This window comes from Ranitomeya variabilis, chromosome 3 (assembly GCF_051348905.1).
Source record: "Ranitomeya variabilis isolate aRanVar5 chromosome 3, aRanVar5.hap1, whole genome shotgun sequence".
NCBI lineage: Eukaryota > Metazoa > Chordata > Amphibia > Anura > Dendrobatidae > Ranitomeya > Ranitomeya variabilis.
In genome coordinates, this window is record NC_135234.1 from 739,271,604 (window position 1) to 739,294,931 (window position 23,328).

The 23,328-nt window shown below is 42.2% G+C and overlaps 1 protein-coding gene across 3 annotated transcripts in view; it reads left to right on the forward strand.

The window, feature by feature from the left end:
* The window catches only part of ARHGAP42 (Rho GTPase activating protein 42), a 326,179-nt gene that overhangs the window by 86,629 nt on the left and 216,222 nt on the right, over positions 1-23,328 (forward strand). For all 3 annotated transcript variants that reach the window (XM_077298474.1, XM_077298472.1, XM_077298473.1), the window contains exons 2-3: positions 3,784-3,879; positions 15,494-15,555. In XM_077298474.1, coding sequence (XP_077154589.1) covers positions 3,792-3,879; positions 15,494-15,555 — 150 coding nt within the window. In that variant the 5' untranslated portion in view covers positions 3,784-3,791. The remainder of the gene's footprint in view (positions 1-3,783; positions 3,880-15,493; positions 15,556-23,328) is intronic.

The window sequence follows — 23,328 nt, forward strand, 5'->3', positions numbered from 1 at the left end:
TCCTGGTGGCTTCAATTACAAGACTGCACTGGTATCAGTGAGCTCTTTATCGCCACCCATTCTGTCACGTGTTAGTAATGGCAGATGGCATGGCGGGAGGACAGAGGTTATATAGCAAGGGCATTGGAGCTCTAGATTATACATCGGGAGTGAGGGGCCGGATGTTATACACTGGGGGAGAGGGGCCAGATGTCATGCACCAGGGTGCGATCATCCAGATGTTGTACACCAGGGGGCGAGTGGCTGGATGTTATACACCTGGGGACGAGGGGCTAGATATTATACACTGTGATGTGAAGACCCTGATATTATACACTGATGGCAAGTGGCTGGATGTTATACACCATGGACAGGGAGACAGATATTATAGACTGCAAGGAGTGTGATACACCAGCCTCTTATGAAAAACATGGCTGCTTTATATCCATTACCTCCTTTCTCACAATGAAGACACGGAGACTTGTGTGGGATAAGCGGGCTGGCCACAGCTTTATTAAGAACCAAAAACTCCATCCATGCCCATTTACTTTCTTTCCACCGAGGTCCTCATTTAACCCACAAAGGCTAACCGTTGTATTACAACATCATAGAAATAATATTTTTTTATATAAAACATTTGTTAAATATAAAGCAACATATCCATAAACTTACACTATAACCAAAAACCTTGGTCCTTTATGTATGGAGCCGTCAATCATCCTCATCTTAAGCCTTCAAAATCCAAATCTATCAAAGAAAGACCTATAAAAGATGGGGCAGGGTGGGTGGACACCAAGATGAAGGTAATATGGCTGACAAGCCTTTTGGTGACAAAAGCAAAACAAAAAAACACCGTAAGAGAACAAAACCTCCACTATTAAAGACAAAAGAAACACCAGTACACAGGAAAAGGTGCTCACCCGTCCAGGCCTCCAAACAAATGCACTATCAAAGTGCAGCAAAGCAAAACCCCTATATACACTGTACTAATCCCACCCCCTTTTACACAGAGCAGCCCAAAAAACTTTCCCCCAAATTCCTTTAACCGTTTCCTACTACCTTACAGTCCCATTGCCTTTCCTTTATATAGTTCAGGCCCCATAACACCGGGGGGACGAGGAGCCGGATGTTATATACCGGTGAGTAGAGGGGCCAGATATTATATACTGGGAGGCGAGGAGCCAGATACTATACACCCTTGGCGAGGAGCCGGATATTATACACTGGTGGCGAGGAGCAAGATGTTTTACACTATGGACAGGGAGCTGGATGTTATACACCGGGAGGGGGGGTTGAGGAGCCGGATGTTATACACTGGGAGGGGAGGTGAGGAGCCGGATGTTATACACTGGTGAGCCGAGGGGCCAGATATTATATAGTGGGAGGCGAGGAGCCAGATACTATACATCGGTGGCGTGGGGCCGGATGTTATACACCATGGACAGGGAGCTGGATGGTATACACCGGGAGGGGGGGTGGAGGAGCCAGATGTTGTACACCGGTGAGCCGAGGGGCCAGATATTATAGAGTGGGAGGCGAGGAGTCAGATACTATACATCGGTGGCGTGGAGCTGGATGTTATACACCATGGACAGGGAGCTGGATGGTATACATCGGGAGGGGGGGTGAGGAGCCGGATGTTGTACACCGGTGAGCCGTGGAGCCAGATATTATACAGTGGGAGGCGAGGAGCCAGATACTATACACCAGTGGCGAGGAGCCGGATGTTATACACCATGGAGAGCAAGCGGGATGTGTTACACCATGGACAGGGAACCGGATATTATACACCAGGGGGCGAGGAGCTGGATGTTATATACCATTGACAGGGAACCGGATATTATACACCAGTGTTCCCAACTCCGGTCCTCAAGAGCCACCAACAGGTCATGTTTTGAGGATTTCCTAAAAAAATTAAAAAAAATGGTTATTATCAGATAGTGTTTGCAAATGCAAGCAAATTTGTAATTTACTGCTCATTAAAATTTTTAGCCGTTCTTGAGATATTCACACTTTTTTTGTGTGTTTACGACTCGTTGCCTTGGAAACAGTGGTCGGCCTCCTAGGCAATGGACAATAAACAAAAGAAAAGTGTTAATATCTCAACAACAGATGCACATATTAATAAGCAGTAAATTGCAAAAGTGCTTGTTTTTACAAGGACTATCCAACAATATCCATTTTTTTGGAAAATGGGAATAGCCCCTTTGCCCCTTTAACGATGGGAATAGCCCCTTTAAAGAGCACCTGTGACCTGATGCTTATTTTTTTCATTATTTTAGTTTGTGCGTCCTTGTGTACTAGGTGTATACACCATGATTCTCCCTCCAGAACTTTCCTGTACTAATCGTTTCCATATATCCAAAATCTCAGAAATGCTTTAATTGAATGGGAAGCCTTGTACAGTACGTCGAATCTTTTCAGGGCGATTTTCAGCATCTAATTATTTTAATCAATGGCAATTTAGCTCAGCGGGTCTCAAATGGCTGGAGAAAGCTTTGAGAGAAAATGACCTTTAAATGAAACCCAATGAAGAAAAATTACATGTCTGTTCCAGGAGGTATTTCAAAGTAAATGGCTGATAATTCTCCCACTGAATGGAGAGACAGATCCACAATGGAGCAGCTAAATTTAGATTGATTGATGGGCGGCAATTACAGGTTTGACCCTTATTTACGGGGTGGAAATAGCATCTTTTCTGTCATATAGCAGACGACTTAGACATGTCGGAAAAAATGCTATATGAGTACAATGTGTGCCGGTATGATGGGAGTTTTGGAATTTTGCATTTTTATATTCGCAATATTTGGTAGCCATGAAAGGAGTCTAGTACCCCAAAGGGGTAAAAGGGTGTTCCCAACTTGGCATATGATAACCTGTAGATGATAACTTGCTGGTTTAACTGGTGCAAACCCCCCATAGGGCTTTGAATGGGAGTGATGGCCATCCATTGTCTATGGGACTGCTCTAGGTACTTGAGTGCTGTACTCATCCTTATGTGGCCATCATTCTTCTCATTGTCTATAGGACTGAAAAAGGTAACCAGGCACTTGCTTATGTCCAACCACCAGATACACAATGAATGGGTCAGTGATGCACATGCGCGGTAAAAGCTCCACTTCAGAGTCCTGTTTTCAGGATCGTGGGGAATCTCCAGCAATCAAGAAATTATCTATCTATGGATTGGTGATGACTTACTAATAGTGACGAGAGAACGTGCTGGGATAAGGTGTTATCCGCCATGCCCAAGTGCTGACCGAGTGTCTTCGGCGTGCGCTCAAAAAATATGTTACAGTCCCCACGGCTGCCTGTCTGATTGACAGCCGCAACATATACAGGGATTGCCTGTTTGTTAGGGGATCCCCACATGTGTTGTGTCTGTGTAACAGCCACAAATCATGCAGCTACAGGGACTCGGACATAATATACGAGCACTACAAGATACTCGGATAACACCCATGCGTGCGGATAAGGTGTCATCCGAGCACATTCGCTCATCACTAGTGGGGATCCATCACTCCCACTATCAGCTGATTAGAGATGACGCTGATTATTAGAAGTGTGACAGCGCCGCACATTGTGTAGTGGCCATGAGTGGTATTGCAAGCTCTCTAGTAGTCGTGAACATATTTTCCATCCCTGGCATCAAGCACAGTGTGAGCAGACATTCTTGTGTCTTCATTACAGCGATTAGGATGCTATAGTCTCCACTGCTCTCTTTTCTGTGCCCTCCGTAATATTATCAGGCCAGGGTGACAGTTCTTTGTTGCAGCCTATTCACTATTCTTCATTATTATATTGCAGATCTGTCCATGGCCGTGCAGAAATTTTCCCATTCCTTGCAAGATTTCCAGTTTGAATGCATTGGCGATGCCGAAACAGATGACGAAATAAACATCGGTGAGAGCAATAACATAAATGTGCGATGTGTAAAGAGTAGTGATGAGCGAGCGTGCTGGGATAAGGTGCTATCCGCCATGCTCGGGCGCTGACCAAGTGTCTGCGGCGTGCTCGGATAATATGTTCCAGTCCCCTGGCTGTCACACAGCGACAACACATGGAGGGATGGCCTAACAAACAGGAAATCTCTGCATGTGTTGCTTCTGTTGATTAGCCACAAGGCATGCAGCGGCAAGGACAGGAACAAATTATTCGAGCACGCCGAAGACACTCGGTTAGCACCCGAGCATGGCGGATAACACCTTATTCCAGCACGTTCGCTCATCTCGAGCAAAGAGTCCATCAGTCTGCAATGTTGCATCTACACATGCATCTGCCCTTGGTTATCCGCAAATTTCATTCATTAAATAATTTCGGCATTTAGGTTTCATTCTAAATGTTGCACCGTTCAGACTTTAATATTCCGTCTGTTACACCAAGATGCCCAAAGGGAGTGAACAGAAACAGCACAATTTTCAAAAGAAATCAATAAAAATATATTTTATGAAATTAATATAGCAGAAATGAAGAAGATTTGAACATAATCAGGTAAACTCAAATGTGAGAGACACATAAGGCCACTGTTCCCTTTAAACACACCTAATATACCAAATGGTAAAGTATGTTCACAAATGATGGAGACAAACAGTCTATTATCAACCAATCACCTTAAGGGGCAAATCATTTGCAACATAGTCAGGAATTCAACAAGTATCTAAATCGCATCTAAAATGTTGTAGCCTGGCGACATCCATAGCTCATATCATAATACAATTATTGATGCAATAACCCTTATTGACTAAGACAAAGGAACCCTCAAAAGAAGTGCGAATAAAGCCTGAAATTCTCCGGTATACTTACTAAGTGTGTGGAGCCTGTGCCGTGTCCCTCTTCCCCGACGCGCGTTTCATCTATACTTCTTCAGGGGGTGCCTCACATACAATGGACATACATGCATCTGATTACAGGCGTTCCCGTTTATAGAGTGTCCTCAATAGCTGAGCTGACTCCACACGCGTCTGATGCAGGCAGCATGACACAGCCCATATCTGAGTCTAACTGCAGCAACCAGAGCTGAGCTCCGATCACTACGTAACCATTAAATCCCCGCCATCAGAGATTGAACTGGAGCGTTCAATCAGAACCCAGAACGTGACGGTTCTCACGTGCAATAGATCCCATTGGCCCCTCCTGTGAAGAGACCGAGATTTACACTCTCTGCAATGCTGCAGTATATTCTACAAGCAATCATAGGTTCAAGACCCCTAAGGCTGGGGTCACACTTGGCGTAAGACAATACGCCACGTATTATACGTCCGTACTACGGCCGTAATACGGAGAAATGTTCCCAAAATAGTGATCCGTAGTCAGGGTGTGTCAGCGTATTTTGCGCATGGCATCCTCCGTATGTAATCCGTATGGCATCCGTACTGCGAGATTTTCTCGCAGGCTTGCAAAACCGACATCTAATGGATTTATGTGCTCAAATGTTCGGGAAAACATATATACAGTATATATATATATATATATATATATATATATATATATATATATGTCATTGAGACACATATATATATATATTCTGTATTTAGATTTCATTCAGCGCGATATCTGTGAAAAGTCGGTAATTCAATTGCCGGCTTTTCATTTCTCCTGCACAAACCCGACAGGATATGAGACGTGGTTTACATACAGTAAACCATCTCATATCCCCTTTTTTTTGCATATTCCACACTACTAATGTTAGTAGTGTGTATGTGCAAAATGTGGGCGCTGTAGCTGCTAAAATAAAGGGTTAAATGGCGGAAAAAATTGGCGTGGGCTCCCGCGCAATTTTCTCCGCCAGAGTGGTAAAGCCAGTGACTGACGGCAGATATTAATAGCCAGGAGAGGGTCCATGGTTATTGGCCCCCCCCTGGCTACAAACATCTGCCCCCAGCCACCCCAGAAAAGGCACATCTGGAAGATGCGCCTATTCTGGCACTTGGCCACTCTCTTCCCACTCCCGTGTAGCGGTGGGATATGGGGTAATGAAGGGTTAATGTCACCTTGCTATTGTAAGGTGACATTAAGCCAGATTAATAATGGAGAGGCGTCAATTATGACACCTATCCATTATTAATCCAATTGTATGAAAGGGTTAAAAAAACACACACACACATGATTTAAAAGTATTTTAATGAAATAAACACAGCGGTTGTTTTAATAATTTATTGCTCTCTCAATCCATCAGCAACACCCTCGCTTGGCAAAATAATAAACGCACAAGATACATACCTTCTGATGTCCGATCACGTCCCACGATGTAATCCATCTGAAGGGGTTAACTAATATTACAGGCAGAGCTGCGATAAACCACTCGCTCGTGCCTGTAATCCCCGGGTGCTGAAAGGAAAGCAGGATCTGTACTTACATTGAGTCGCGGTGATGCGCCCCTGCTGGATGTTCTCATGAACTGCAGCCTGGGAACTTTTTCCCACGCTCCAGGTCATATGAGGACATCCACCAGGGGGCGCATCACCGCGACTGAAGGAAATGTAGGTCATTGACCTACATTTCATTCATTCGCCGGGGATTACAGGCACGAGCACACAGCTGCATTAGCAGGGCTCCTGCCTGTAAAATATTTTAACCCCTTAAGATGGATTACCTCGTGGGATGTGACTGTTCAGCTGAGGGTATGTATCTTGTGCGTTTATTATTTTGCCAAGCGAGGGCCTGCAAATGTGCAGATGTGCCTTTTCTGTGGTGGCTGGGGGCAGATGTTTTTAGCCACGGGAGGGCCAATAACCATGGACCCTCTCCTGGCTATTAATATCTGCCGTCAGTCACTGGCTTTACCACTCTGGCGGAGAAAATTGCGCGGGAGCCCACGCCAATTTTTTCCGCCGTTTAACCCTTTATTTTAGCAGCTACAGCGCCCAAATTTTGCATACACACACTACTAACATTAGTAGTGTGGAATATGCAAAAAAAATGGGGATATGAGATGGTTTACTATATGTAATCATGTCTCATATCATGTCGGGTTTGTGCAGGAGAAATGAAAAGCCGGCAATTGAATTACCGACTTTTCACTAACACCGCTGCGTATTTCTCGCAAGTCACACTGCTGGACCGTGTGGATTCCGTATTTTTCTCGCCCCCATAGACTTTCATTGGCGATTTTTTTTGCGCAATACGGTGACAAACGCAGCATGCTGCGATTTTGTACGGCCGTAGAAAGCCGTATATTACGGATCCGTAATATACGGCTGATAGGAGCAGCCCCATTGAGAATAATTGTGCCGTATGTAATGCGAGTTTTACGGACGTAGTTTCTGCGCTCTTACGTCCGTAAAACACGCATGTGTGACCCCAGCCTAAGGGGACTAAAAATGAAACTAAACAATAATAATAAAACGTTTTAAAAAAACATTATAAAACAATATAAAAATGTGAATCCCCCACAAATAAAAAAGGTGGAAAAAAGAAAACTTTTTAGGTATTGACTCAGCCATAAAATTCCTAAGTATCAAATTAATTAACAGTAAATGCTGTAACAAGAAAAACATAAAAAAATGCAAATAAAACATAATAAAACAAGACAAAAACATTGTATGCACCCCAACTTGGTATCAATAAAGCCGCCCGCTCTCCTTGCAAAGAAACAAGACAATCACTGGAAAAATAAAAATAGTGTCACAGACCAAACATTTTTTTTTTTTTTTTACAAGTGTCCTAATTTTTTTTTTCTCCATTTAAGGCTATGTTCACACATTGCGTTTTTGCAGCATTTTTGTAATGCAAATTTTAAGCTGGGCTTTACAGTAACAGCATAAGCTATGGGATTTCATTTTTTGCAGCAGGTTTTGCCTGCAGAAAAAAAACGCAGCAAAGACGCAACGTGTGAACATTGCCCAAATGACAAAAAAAAAAATTAAAAATATCTAAGCAAGTTTGGTATCTTTGTAATCGTACTGACCTGGAGAATCATGAACACCATAAAAACACGCGCAAAAACCCATGACAACATTTCAATTGTTTTTCAAACTTTCTCTGCACATGGTAACATTTTTTTCCCGCTTTCCAGTACATTGAATACTAACATGAATGGTGTCATTCAAAACATCAACTCTTCCTGCAAAAAACAATCCTCATTCTGTACCAATGAAAAAATAAAGAAGTTCTGGCTCTTGGAAAAAGGACAGGGATAAACAAAAGCATAACTATGAAAAATTGCCTGGTCGTAAAGAGGTTAAAGTCTAATTTTATTTGTTTTTGCTTTTTTTTTATGTTTGTTATTTGCGTTTTCCAATTATTTTCAGCTGATTCATCAATTGCAAAGTTTTAAAAAGTTCCAAAATATTTGTGAAAATGTATTTTGGTCCCTCCCGGACTGGAATTTTTTGTTCAAATTTTTCCACCTTTAAGCCGAACACGTGACTTTTTTTTGTGCTTAACCCATTACTTGCCAAATTAGCAATTTTCATTTTTTATTTTTTTTTTAATGCCAGATTTTTAATGATTTGGGTCCTAATGAATCAGAAACATAATTTGCAAAAAATTTTTAAGTACGGATTTTTCAGAAAAGGGCGTCCCAATATTCAATTAAAAATGACAATGACATGATTTCCTATTTTGAAAACATTCATTTTACAAACACAACACAAAAAATTGGACCTAATTATAAAAATTATAAAATCTTAGTGGCTAGAAGCTCAAGATTAGGCGTCCCAAAAAAAGGACATTGGTAGAAAACGGGTTAAAAAGTCACCAAAAAAGTAAAAAAAAATTAAGAACATTTATGATTCTGTGTTACATTCTTGATCTATGTCCGACAACTTGAAGCATTTGGAGCAAAGATGTCAAGGAACCCCACAAAAAGAACAACTCCCAGACTAAATAATGGCCACCAATATTAACTTTCCCTAAAACCCCTCTATACATTGGTAGGGATATGATTTTCCATTCTCCTATGCCTCTTTAAAGGGAATTTGCCAAGATTTTTTAAAATATACATTTAAAACAAAAATCTGATTTAATTTTCTGCTGGCAATTTTATTTTTTTACTATCTGTATAAAATTACAAAATTGTGCAGTTCTCACACTGACCACCGGGGCTATTTTAGACTCAAACTTCCTGTTGTTCCAGGAAACACATTAACATTAGCAGCAATGAACAGACCCCGCCCTATCTTTTGTATTGAAGCATGTAATGAGCGTGTGCAAAGGGTATTGTGATGGTAAGGGGGGGTTGTGATATAATTTATTGTGAATGTTGGATTGAGATTACTATTTCTGTTTTTTAATAAAGACCATGATGTGAAAACAAATATTTCTGTGAAATTAAAAAGAATAGCAATGCGTGTTAACACGTAAACCTGGTCATTTTCTGAAGATACGTTCCCATTAAAACGCATCAGGAGGTCTTCTACTCTCATAGTACAATCATCTCTTAGATATCTGTGATCATAAGATTTGTCAGCTCCAACACTGAAAATATCTTAAGAGAATTAGTTACAGTATTGAGTCCTATGCGGCTCATCTGCTCCATTTGGTCTCGGTGGAATAAGGATATTGATGAAGGTGGAAACGGTGATTTGCTTCTTTAGCGTAGCTGCCGTAGCGATATAAGTCCTTTTACACCGTTATTTATGTGATAAATTAATATCTACAATGTAACAGCACTATATGTACCGGAATGTGCGGGGTACACATATGATCTGAATTACGAAAATTCCTGCAGGATTGGATGCCATGCAAGTTAGTTTTGTAAGGGAATACTGGTTCAAGGGGAATTTACCTTTTGTAATGTAAAGTATGCTTTCTTTTATTATACTAAGAATCTGCTTAGAAAAATGTACAAGACGTGCACAGATTTTTTTTCATTTAGAAAATATTTGGAATCTGATTGATCTGATCCTGTCTTTATCCCTAAGAGACAAAAATATTTTTATGTGATGGTCAAATACTTGCTAAGGTTTAGTGATGAGTGAATGCGCGCGTATAAGGTGCTGTCTGACTCACATGCTCGGGTGCTAACAGGGTGTCTTAGGCGTGCTCGAAAAATATGTTCCAGTCCCCACAGCTGCATATCTCGCTGCTGTTCAACAGCCGCAACACATGGAGGGATTGTCTAACAAACAGGAAATCCCTCCATGTGTTGCAGCTGTCAAACAGCCGTGAGACATGCAGCCGCGGGGACTCAAACATATTTTTCAAGCAAGGCGAATTGACTCTGTTAGCACCCGAGCATGGCGGATAACGCCTTACCCCAGCACATCTGCTCATCAATAGTAATGGATCATTCTGAGAGCATAGATTGCTACTGATCTCTGCAGCACAAGTCCTGTTTAAACAGGACTACTGTGCTGCCGAGAGCGATGATTTAAAAAAAAAAAAAAAAGCCAAAGGATAATTTCTCTGAGCGAAGAAGCCGTTTGCTTGTTTGTGGGATGATCTGCAGCCTGTAATTGTGCAGTATGTATATATATATATATGTATATATATACCTTAAAGGGAGTCTGTCACCCTCAAAACTCAAATTTAAAACCTTTTTGCATTCCTTTAGTGTAATTATCCGCTATGAAAATCATTCCTGTACTATAGATTTTACATGTTACATTTTAAATGAAGAACAAAAAAAATGTTTTATTAGACATGTAAATGAATAGACTTAGGTGCACCCTTGGTGTGGCCAAGGGCTCATTTCACCATTTGCCCCCTCAAATCCAATCCTTTCCACCTCCCGTTATATTGATTAGTTGGCTTAGTCCTGCACACAGTGACACTGCAGGAACCGAGCGCACACCCAGTGTCAGTGTGCAGCTGCGTTCTCCTTCCCTATTCCAGTCTGCAGTGGCCTCTCGCAGTACACAGAATCACACCATAGGGAGCGGCCGATGCTGACGGGAGAGGGAAATGAGAGAGCGCACACACCGACACTGTGTATGAACGCCTGTTCAGCTCCTGCATTGTCAGTGTGCGCTCTCATCCTTCTCCTGATCATTGGCCGACTTCTCTTTTGTTGTGCAGCGAGCGGCCACTGCAGACAGGGAGGGATGAGAGCCGGAGTACGGCTAGGTATAGCACAGGTGATCGGATGAGCACAGCTTCAAGTCCCTTAAGGGGACTATTAAATACAGTAAAAAGAAAAAAAAGTTTTTAAAATTATGAAAAAAATATATATTTTTGCCACAATGAAAATAAAACTATTAAAACAATATATTAAAATACACACCTTTGTTATCACTGCATTGAGAAATGTTCCATCTATCAAAATATGAAATAAAGTAATCGTAAAAGGCATAGCGAGAAAAAAAATTAAAACGCCAGAATTTATTTTTTATTTTTTGGTTGCCGCAACATTGAAATAAGGTATCGTTATAATAAATTGGTATCAATATAAACATCAGCACAAAAAAATAAGCTCTCACCCAGCCCCAGATCGTGAAAAATAAAATTAAAAAGGCAACAAAAAGAAATAAAAAATTTCCCACAAATTTTCACATTTTCTTTTTCACCACTTGAATTAAAAAGAACCTACAGTAGACATGTTTAGTATCTGCATAATCATACTGACCCGGAGAATCATGTTGCCAGGTCATTTTTCCCATTTTTACTTTTTTTTTGCAATTGCTCTGCCATTTTCCAGTACACTACATGATAAAATCAATGGTGTCATTCCAAAGGACATAACAAAAAAGTCCTCAAACGGCTATGTTGATAGGAAAAAAAAAAACCTAGGCTTTTGGAATAAGGGAGCAAAAAAGAAAAAAGCGAAAAAAAATTGGCCCTGGGCGAAGAGGTTAAAAAACCCATAATGCTTAGGGTACTCGGTTTGGGGAGAAAAGCCCTTAATCCCGCCAGTTAAAATTTAGCCTTTAACCTTTTATGATTGCAAAAAATTTGGCAGAATCCCCACATATTAAAAATAACCAAACAAAAATAACGTGTTTCGGGTACAAAAACCTTAAACTCTTGATTAAGGGTTTTTCCACCCAAACTGCGTGTATTTTTTTTTGTTTTTTTTAATGTGTGCACATTCTGCCATTTTTGTATCACATAAGGCTAAGTTTTAACTACTTTCTTTTGGTGCCCGAGAACATTTCCCTTTTGGTCAATTGAGACAGAGAACTTGTTTTCATTAAACAATCCCTGTTACGTTTATTACAAAGAAGTCATCTGAAGTCCGATCCACCAACGATGTAACGTCTCCAATGTGTCCCCCCCCCAGCAGATGTCATGGAAGAGCACGCTGGCTCAGTGGTTGGCACTGTACGGTGGCTCAGTGGTTAGCACTGTGCGGTGGCTCAGTGGTTAGCACTGTACGGTGGCTCAGTGGTTAGCACTGTATGGTGGCTCAGTGGTTAGCACTGTTGCTTTGCAGTGCTGGAGTCCTGGCTTCAAATCCCACCAAGAACAACATATGCAAGGAGTTTGTATGTTCTCCCCGTGTTTGCGTGGGTTTCCTCCAGGTTCTCCGGTTTCCTCCCACATTCCAAAGACATACTGATAGGGAATTTAGATTGTGAGTCCCATCGGGGACAGCGATGATAATGTCTGTAAAGTGCTGTGGAATTAATATAAGCGAGTAAAATAAATAAATAAGAGACTGTATAAGAAGCCGAGATTCTGACGGAGAAACTCTAAGTCAGGTTAGACCGGGTGTGAGAAAGATAAACAAGTCAGGTCTAGACAGGCAGCGACAGGAGACACAACATTGTAGCTCAGTGATTTCATGATCAAAACAGTCTCCTCTAGAACAGGGACATTGCCGGATTCTACTGGAATTCTACTGTGTGTTCTCTGGAATAAATTCATGTAGAAATGTTAATTAACAGATTAAAAGGCACGGAAAATGTGAGAGAATAGAAGAAACTTTGTAAACTATCTTATCACAGTAACACAGTCATAGGCTTCCTTCTCCACTCGAAACCATTCTCATTCCCTTCCGTCTGTCCCCCACTTCAGCAAAGACACAGACATTGTACTGTGTTTTATCTCGCCCCAGTGCAGGATTCACAGCTACACTGCTCAGTCCTTCTGTATAATGTGCTCCATGCAGTTATAGCTTCTGAACATATAGAGAGGGGAGAGCAGGAATCCTTCATGTCTGTGTGTGCTGTGTATGAAAATTTGAGGGGAAGCCTGCAGAGGGGAAAACTGATAAAAATAATGTTAATCAGAAGTCATGTAATGGCTGAAAATAGTGCTGCGTCACATATACAATCACGTGGTCACCTGAAATGATGGTTACACTTTAAGGTTTGCTGCATCTTCGTGTGACAACATTTTTACCACACAGTAAATTGCAAAATAATATTGGTGAAATTGCAAAATTCAGATGATCAAAACATCATATCTACCACCTCACCGAGCTCCAAATCCCCAAAAATGAAAACATTATGGGTCTCGGAAAAATGCGACAAAAATTTTTTTTTTTTTTTTTACAAATTTTAGAATTTTATTTTACCAGTTAAATAAAAAAACTACTATACATGTCTGGTATCTGCGAACTTGTGCCGACCTGGGGAATCATTTTGCCAGGTCAATTTTACCATATAGTAAACATGGTAAATAGAAAACCATGGAATTACACTTTTCTCGCAATTTCTACACACTTGAAATTTTTTTCCCCAGTGCATCACATGATAAAATGAATGGTATACAAAAAGTACAACTCGTCCCTCGCAAAAAAACAAGCCCCCATATGGCTATGGGGAAGGACTTTCTAAACCCTCCGCTGTGTCCCCTGAATGTAGAAATTTAGCTCAGATAGAATTAAAAACAGAAAACAAGTATCGGGGAGCACTTTGGAATCGAGCCTCGAAGAACCAAGGGACCTCCTGGATACGAAGTACCGGGTTGTGGGATCTTCACCCACCATCGACTCCTTGCATTGTTACACATCGGCCTTCACATATGTGTTTTTTTTCTTTTTCTATTAAATAATGGAATGTTCGAGTAGATTTCCATATTTTCAAAGTTACAAATGTGTTTGGTAAAGTGAGGCACCTTACCATCTGAGAGAGAAGGGAAATATCACGTATCGGGTCTCTCCCGAGACCCTCAGAAATGCTGCCGCAGCCACTATAATATACTGATGTGTTTTGCAGACTACAGTATGTAAAATTTATAAAACGCTAAAATTGATCTATAGCGTCTTCCTACACTTTCTAATAACATTTCAAAATCCCCGAGCGCTGGATATTTCTTACATTTTACCAGCAGATTCTTCTCGCTTTTCTTTTCAAGGTCCGGACCCTAGCAACGGTCCCTATGGTATGGCACTTCTTTGGGGAGAGCCTCTTCTCCACCTCTACCTTATCAGTAGTAGTGCACTTCATTACCGTAGCCTGAAGCTGAGATATGAGAGGTTGGTTGTTGAGGTTTTCACACTGTAGGTTCCTTTAGCTGCCCATGTGTCTGCCTGTAACACGGAAGAAGCGCACTTCTGGTGACCGGTCAGAACAAGCTGTCATGTTTTTGCAGGAAGAATACCATTATATGACTTGTACCTTACATTTATCGCCAATTTTCCCATCTTTAGGCTCTAATTTTCATTTGTCTCTGGCCTAGTGGGTAGAAAATTAGCTTCCATGATATCTACCATACACAGCATGAGGGATTCCTGTCTTCTGTCTCTCTGTAGTACATTATTTAAGCAACAGCATCATGAAGGACATTAGACGTAGCAGTACTGAACTGTGTTACTGTAAATCCAACACAGCAGTACTGAACTGTGTTACTGTGAATCCAGCCCCGGCTGACTGCTCTCTGAGAAACTCCTCTACCAGTGGCTTACCTTCTGTTATACAAAAGGGTTGACTGTTGGAAAACTAACAGGCTGATACCCCCGATATCAGCAGGTTCATCCTACTTTTAGTTATTGTTTGTGGGCGGGCTTAAAGGAATTGCTCCCTCTCGCATAAAAATCATCTCTCACTGCATTTTGTTTAAAAAAACAAACATTGTGCTGTAATCGCCATCCCTGGGTCCATCAGGGAGCCTCCGTTGCTGTTCCTGCTATGTGGCATTGGCTGTGGCGCTGAAGTCACATTGGCAGCGCAGCAGCCAATCGGTGAACTCAGCTGCTCGGAGGCGGGCGTTCCATCCACACAGAAATACCCCGCTCAGAGCTGCCTGCAACCGTACTGTCAAGGTGACATCCTACTGTCAAGGTGACATCCTCGCAGCAGGAAATGCCACATACTGGGCGTAGCGGCCCGCCGATGGACCCAGGTTAGGTGAGTATAGCGCGGTTTGTATTTTTTAAACAAAATGCAGCAAGGGATGAATTAGATTTAAAAGAGGGACAAAAACCCCTTTAAGCCAAATCTTATGCTGGAGTCAGCCATGAGTTGATTTCTAAAAGTGTGTTTGTTTTCAAGGATCACAGACTGACAAATGTGCCACAATCTTCTTTCTTTTGAGCTCCCCCGCTATCATCAAATTCTAGTTTTAGTGCCCCTTTTAATAGTCTTGTGTATGGGTTTTCTTTGACAAGTCTCCTTTTTAGCTGTCATGTTCCTCTAAAGTCCTTTTATCAGGGAATCAATACATGCACTTAACTTTGTTTCCTTTCTTTCAGCTCAATCCTTGAAAGAATTTGCTCGCCTACTCATTACCGTAGAGGAAGAAAGAAGGAGACTGGTAAGAAACATTTATTTTTTTTTGCATCGGCGTGAACCATAATCATCTGGGACTATTAATGAGCAGATAAAAAACAAACAGCAATTGATCACATGCCATTACTTGTGCTGATCGACTTTCATATGATATAAGTTTCCGGATTTTTACTGCAATTTACAATGAAAATTGCTCCATTTGTAGAGTCACTGCATGTCTACCTTGCCAAAGCCTCATCGAATTACATCCATTTTATTAGCTTCTATCCATATTGATGTATGGGCTTGGCTTTTCTGACCCTGTGGCAGTGAAGACCTCGGTGGTGTGTGACCTTTGCAATCACTTGTCATTTCTTTAGAGGGCTCCACTGGCAATAATGAACTTTTTTTTAACATCCTTTGGCTCCATCTCCAGTCATGGCGACATGATGGATGAACGATCTGTAGGAAGATCGATCTTGTGCAAGCCTAGATAAGTCTACTAAGGTCTCTCTTGATAGTATCTAGCCATCAGGTTGCTGGCCTTCCTCTTCACCTTGTTCCTTCTGTTCTGCTGACCATGATGTTCTGCTCCATTGATTGCTCTCTTCATATGATGTGTCCACGGAAGGCAAGTCGTAGCTTTGTGATCCTTTCTTCGAGTGACCTGTCTGGCTTGATTTGTTCCAGAACTGATTTATTTCTTCTTGCCATCCATGGTATTGATAAGATAGATGTCCAGTGTGTAGCCTCATTCTATCGATTCTACTGATTAGGTTGGAGATACCCACGACCATGTTCTGTACCCAGTCCATGGCTACAGAGTGTCCCGAGACGAGATTATTCCAATTAGCTTTTTTTTGCATTTCTAGATTCCATTTATTTGGGAGAAACCATAACTCAAAAACATCCAACGATAAACTAAAGCATGTGTCAAGAGTTTGACCTATCTTAAAAGCTTTTATGGAGCATCTCATTCTTGAAATAATAATAATTGATTCAATCATTTTGGTGCATTGAATCTTTTTGGACATCTTAGTTACTATCAGTTAATAGCTTTGAATACCAACTCCTTTGATTTAATAATTTCTGGTCAATTCTAAATGCAACTAAAATGTATGGGAGCTCTGTGGTCAAGTCTTTGATGACCATGTAAGATATTACCACATAGAGGAATCCCACTTGACCATCTGATAGACTGAAAGATGACTTTGGATTTGGGAGTCCATGCATGTTAGTTGTAATGGTCACCCGACTGTCTCTGGATAGATGATGTTGAGGGGCAGAAGGATGTGGCCTATCAAATTTTGCACTGTTGATTCTTTTGTTCTCTAAAAGTTAAGCCACCTCCTGAGATGTCTGACAGTGGTCCTCTGATAGAGAACACAGGAGCGCTCAGCAGCTGAGTGCTCCTCTGTATGGGAGACTTCAGGAAGAAGCTGTATGCTCCCGTGTATGGGAGACTTCGGGAAGAAGTTGAGTTTTCCTGTATTCGGGAGACTTCGGGAAGACACCTGTTGGTCGTATGTTCAGCCAAACCATCATTCGGACAACAGCTACCTAAAGTGTATAGGGGACTCTAGATTTGACAGAGCTGGAATGTTGGTCTGGGACAATTTTTTGAATGGTTTTCTTTCAATTCCACCTACACCGTGTAAGGGCTCATTCAGACATCAGTGATTTTCTCGTACAAGAGTAACAGTTTTATCTGAGTGTCATCAGAGTAATGGGAAAAACTGACTCACTGACCACAGAGTTTGGTCAAAGTTTCATCACCTTTTTCTTGGATGATAATCAAAACAAAAAAAAAAGTTTCTCTATCTTCTATCCATCAGTCTGTGAAAAATTTGTCTCAATTTTGCACAGACCAGAAAAAATCACGGACATGTGAACATCCCCATAGACTTTATAGGTACAAGTGCTGTCCGTGAAAACCACAGATATCACTTGGCCGAGAAAAGCCGAAGCGTGAATGAAACCTAATGGGTTGCCTGTCATTAAAAAAAAATGTACTGTATCTAAGTGCAAGGAATTTGATAAAATTAAGAAAAAAAAATCATGTTGAAATATCTGTTGCTATATGTGACCAGTCATTGATCTTGTGCCGTACGTGCAGTCACCAGTGCTGAGACCAGGCTGCAGCGGTCAAGTGGAAGTATGGAACGTGGTGGCATCAGCGCTATAAATAAGACTGGTGAGGACCATCTAAGGCTGCAAGAATTACACTCTTCTTTTAAAGGGAATCTGCCACCCCAAAAATTGTATATGAGCTAAGGCCACCGGCATCAGTGGCTTATCTACAGCATTCTGTAATGCTGTAGATAAGCCCCCGATGTATCCTGAAAGGTAAGAAAAACAGGTTAGATTATACTCATCCTGGGGCAGTCCCGGTTCATTTCGGGTCCGATGGGTATCACGGTCCGGGTCTGGCGCCTCCTATCTTCATACGATGACATCCTCTTCTTGTATGCCTGCGGTAGGGGTTACATAGGGGGCCCCTAACCAGGTATCTTTGATTACAACTTGGTGACGCACCCTAATAGTGGAGGAGAACCTCAGCAGATGACCGCGCTGTTACTGAACATAATCTCTATATAATGACCAACATAGATATTACCGCCATATGGTCAGTGGTAGATACCAGTCCTACACATCATGTGATTACAGCACAGTTACAGATAATGACTTACCGCTGACATTCTTTCTGATGACGATTGTTCATTTTTTCCGTCAGCCAGGACTCGTCTGCAGAGAATACAACAAAGACACGTTTCACTTCTCATATTCCAGTCACATCACCATCTATTCCCAACCTGCACAAACTCCTCATCCTGCTGATACCCCAATACTGAGCCGCTGCTGCCGTATGTGTCCATATTGTTGTCCCTGATACCCCAATACTGAGCTGCTGCTGCTGCCGTATGTGTCCCTATTACTACACCTGCTGTGTGATTCTCTGCGCCTTCTAAATTCTAAAGCACCCCTCTATAATATAATAATGCCAGGTGCAAGTGCCCTAGAAAACTGTGCCCATATTTTGCCCCCTAGAAAGTAATAATGCCCTGTGTGCCCCTTTGATAGTCACAGTAACCTGAGTTCCCCTTTAACAATAAGTGCCCACTTTACATTTAATAATGTCCCGAGTCTCCCCCCTGTACAGCTCCCCTATACACAGCATGATGCTCTCTTATACACAGTATAATGCCCCCTCAATGTATAGCACCAACCATACAGCATACTGATCCCTTAGTAGCCCCCAAACTGTTTGATGGCTCCATCACTGTATGATGACCCCCTAGATAGCCTCCATATAGTATAATGCACCAGATAGTCCACAATATAGTATAATGCACTCCCCATAGGACTCCATATAGTATAATGCACTCCCCATAGGACTCCATATATTATAATGCACTCCCCATAAGCCTCAATATAGAAAATGCACTCCCCATAGGACTCCATATAGTATAATGCACTCCCCATAGGCCTACTCTATATTGTATAATGCACCCCATAGGCAGACTCTATAGCATAAGGCAGCCCCCATAGGCAGAGTCTATAGCATAAGGTAGCTCCCATAAGCAGACTCTATAGCATAAGGCAGCCCCCATAGGCAGACTCTATAGCATAAGGCAGCCCCCAAAGGCAGACTCTGTAATAAGGCAGCCCCCATAGGCAGAGTCTCTAATAAGGCAGCACCCCCATAGGCAGACTCTGTAATATGGCATCACCCCCATAGGCAGACACTGTAATAAGGCAGCACCCCCATAGGCAGACCCTGTAATAAGGCAGCACCCCCATAGTCAGACCCTGTAATAAGGCAGCACCCCCCATAGGCAGACCCTGTAATAAGGCTGCACCCCATAGGCAGACACTGTAATAAGGCAGTACCCCCATAGGCAGAACCTGCTCTGGGGCCCGTAGCGACCGGGTGGCAGAGCAGTGAGATCGATTCTCCCTGCTTTGCTGCAGAATGTAACCATATCAGTGTGCTGTGCACGCCAATACAGTTACAGTAGCTTTGCTCCGGGTTGGCCCCCTCAGAGCACCGCATCTGGGGCGATGGCCCCCTCTGCCCCCCCCCCGGTAGCTACGCTACTGATTGTACATCAAGTTTGGGTTGCCATGACACATTGACTGTATGACAAGCCTCATTGCTCAAAATCCATGTCAGACCTCAGTGATGAGAGGTGTGAGTTGACACTGAAGCCTTCTTAGAAGAGTAAAAGCTGTTGTACTTTACTAACAAACAAGGGCCCACTCCATAGTCCCAAGGATTTAATATGATCATTATGGTCAACCAGCATACATGGAGTCCTCTATCTGTCCACGCTCTTTCGGCTATGTAGTGGATTTGAGGACAGCGGATGATAACTAGCATGGCCTCAACAGAGTCGTCAATTTAACAGAACATGTCACCAGGTCACAAGTATCCAGGTTTGCTCTAATTTTATTCCCTGTCTTCCCCAGTTTAGCTTTTATTTTATTCCCTCTGTTCTCCTGAGTATTCAGTCCTTTTTTTTAATTAAACCCGCCATACGGTTTCAGAGATATGGACCTTTTTACTTAGTGCTCATTGTTATGGTCTTTACATGGGATCGTGATTAGCAGGGTAACAATGTAACGTAACCTAAAGACACGCCCACGAGGATCCCTTAAACCGCGCCTCCTTATAAAGACCATAAATATTGGAAGTAAATAAAAACGCCCTTATTTCTGGAACTGTATGGCAGATTTAAAAACATGGCATACTCAAGGGAGCATGGGGAACAAAACTAATCACGTTTGACCTAGTGACAGATCACCTTTAAGTCTGAAATGGCAAGGTTTGGATCCCAGATATATCTAATATGGCATACTTTTGATTCCAAAGCCCTCAAAAGCTGGGACCCAAGACCCAATGTGGCTGATAATAGTGGATATATTGTCTGGGTGTTTTTAATCTTAATATCATCCAAAAACAGATTTGACTAAGAAAATACCAAAATAGTTTATATACCTCACCTCACCGAAAAGGATACTCCATGTGATAAGATCTATCTTTATACCTATTGTTTTCTTCTTGACCTAAATATGAAGTAAACGTAAGTAAAATACCAACTTTATTTCTACAGTAAAATAACCTTTGCCTGTAACTCATTGCAAAATGAATGTATTCCCATTTCTGTACGGCTTCATCGGTTAAGGTTAACTTGCTCATTTCCCGATAGCAGATACTTGTTGTGATAAAGTCACTTCCTTTTTGGTATTCTTTATCGCTTCCTATAATCATGGTTTCGCTGAAGTGCTACCTGACCTCGGAGTATGATGTACTCTCTCTCCGCTGCAGAAACAATAAGTAGCTTACTACAATATGACGTGCGCCATGCGGATATGCTCATCACAGTAAGGTCAGACAAGTTTGGCACAACGAGACAAATGCAAAGAATTTGACGTTTTAGTAAATTTTTAGTTCTTTTTTTTTATCAGAAGAGATCAAGCATTCATGATGATTATTAATTTATGATCAATCTAAATATGCCATAGGAATGTGCACATTTTCTAAATATGATGTATATGACACAGTGGCAGCACCTTGGTCATCCGCTATAATGTCAGACTGGAGACAGTCTTGGAAGTCACCTGTGAAAAGGGTTGTCTTCTCCTGGATGACTGTTGTATTGGTTGCTGCTTTACAGCCTGGGTACTTTGGAAGGATTTTCGTTTAGGTCAGTCCGTTTCTGAGCTTGTAGACCTCTAAATCAGTATGACTGGGAGTACAGGGCCGGTTGCTGTGGGCCGGAACGGGGTTCTCCTTGACCTGAAACCACTCTTCTAAACAGGTGTCAGACAGGTGTAGAGTGTTGTGCTGTGGAGTTCGTGCTTTACTCAGTCTTCGTTTGGGAGTCCTGTTACCTCCCCGTCCATGGGACCGGATTCGGCTACAAACATGACAGGAGACCTTGGGTCCAGTTTAACAGGTTCTGCTTTACTGTGCAATTCGGTTACACACGGCTGCAGCATACAGATTGAGACAGAGTCCCTTTTTGGTGATGTTACCTTTGTCCTGTGTACTATCAGTCCTTGCCTCTGTTCTTCCCGACCTGCCCTTCACGGTTCGTACCAAGGACTTCCTATACGGCAGTCCAGCTTTCCTGAGGGCCACTATCTTTCCCTTTCGTTGAGACCTGGCTGATATCTTCCTCACAGGAGAGACAGAGTTATGGCACTCAATATCTGTTCTGGGCCCTAGGCCCATGACTGCCCCGGCATCCTCACGAACATTCAGATGTGTCCTCATACTGTTGGGAGACTTGGCACTCCTAGAACGTTCTCCCCTCCGCTGCATCCGCTGACTGAGAACCTGTTAACACTGAAGTGCCTAGCCTTCCTCTGAACTCCACTCACACCTGACTCTGAACTTGACAAGACTACAAATGCTTACCCCCCCAGAAGCAGGAGAAGCTTTTCCTATTATCCGATCTAACCCCTCTCAATTTGTAGGCTAATATCTTGTGGACAGACCTCCCCCCGTTCCCAGGGACAGCCTTGAGGCAGAGCCTCCAGGAGAAACGAGACACAAACCGACCCTAAGGATAAAATGCAACATTCCTTGATCAATCATATAACATAACATATTGACATATCACACTTCACGTTAACCCTCTGTTGCCACACTGTTTTCAGTCACCCATCTAAAAGTACTAAAAGCCTAAGTGCATTTACAGATTTTTTTTTGAGGCAGACAAATCCTATGTGATTTTCATGAGCAACCTACGTCAGGGATCAAAGTGTCTCTCCTTGTCAGCTCTACTGTCTGTTTTAGTAAATATTTTGTCAGGGTGCTTTATGCATGATATTCCGGCAGCTCTTTAGTGGGCTTCCACGGATAAGCTTTGCTTTAGTCACTTTGTTTAGCAGATCTAAGTGAGTGCCCTCACCATTTTCCCAAATACAGGGATCTGGACTTACACAGAGGCCCCTGGGTTGGGTCCACAGGATGACTGCTGGCCAGTGGATCGGGTTGGCAGAGTATAGTGAGCAAGTCGTATCAATACCAGGAGATCAAGAGCAGGAACAGAATAGCTAGGCATCAGAATGGTCAAAATACAGACAGAAGTCAGAAATGGGAATCAAACTAGCACTTGTGGCAGAAAAAGCAGGTGTTAACCAGAGTAAGAAAACTAATAACCGGCACCTAGAGTTTGGGAGCCTGGGGTTTTTATAGTGTGAGCCCCATCCATAAAAGGCTCCCTGAAGAGAGATAATTAAAGATTACTAGTCCCAGTATATTAACCCAAACAGTTGCAATGTCGCCAATCGATGCCCAAAAGGACAGCACGCCGCCGCCCATCAGTAGAGGATGAAGCAGAAGGACTGAGCACAGACATGGATGAAACAGATTTGCATTCCAGAAGACAACAATGAAGGAGACTCCTTTCTCAGATCTCTGCATTGTGCTGCTCCTTCGTTATTCCTCCCGAGAATGTAAAAGTTAATTGACCACTGAGCGTTTACTGTATTTCTTGTCAAAAAGATTAGACTCCGATTTCCAACAAAAGAGGATTCAGAATTATTTTACTAGAGGAAATGCAATTATTACAAGTGACATTACATTGCACAAAATGCAACATAATAGACTGTTCTGCAACCTCCATGGAATATGCAGTGATGAGAAAAAATAGAACGCTTTGGTTGTGACTGGAGAATAATTCATGGTGTAATTCCAAATTGTGCGGTCCTCTGTACTCATTATAGAATATCCCAGATCTCATTTCAGCGTTTTGACATTTCTTCAGGCTCCGTGCTGAGAACAATTACTCCCATTCGTTACTTCCGG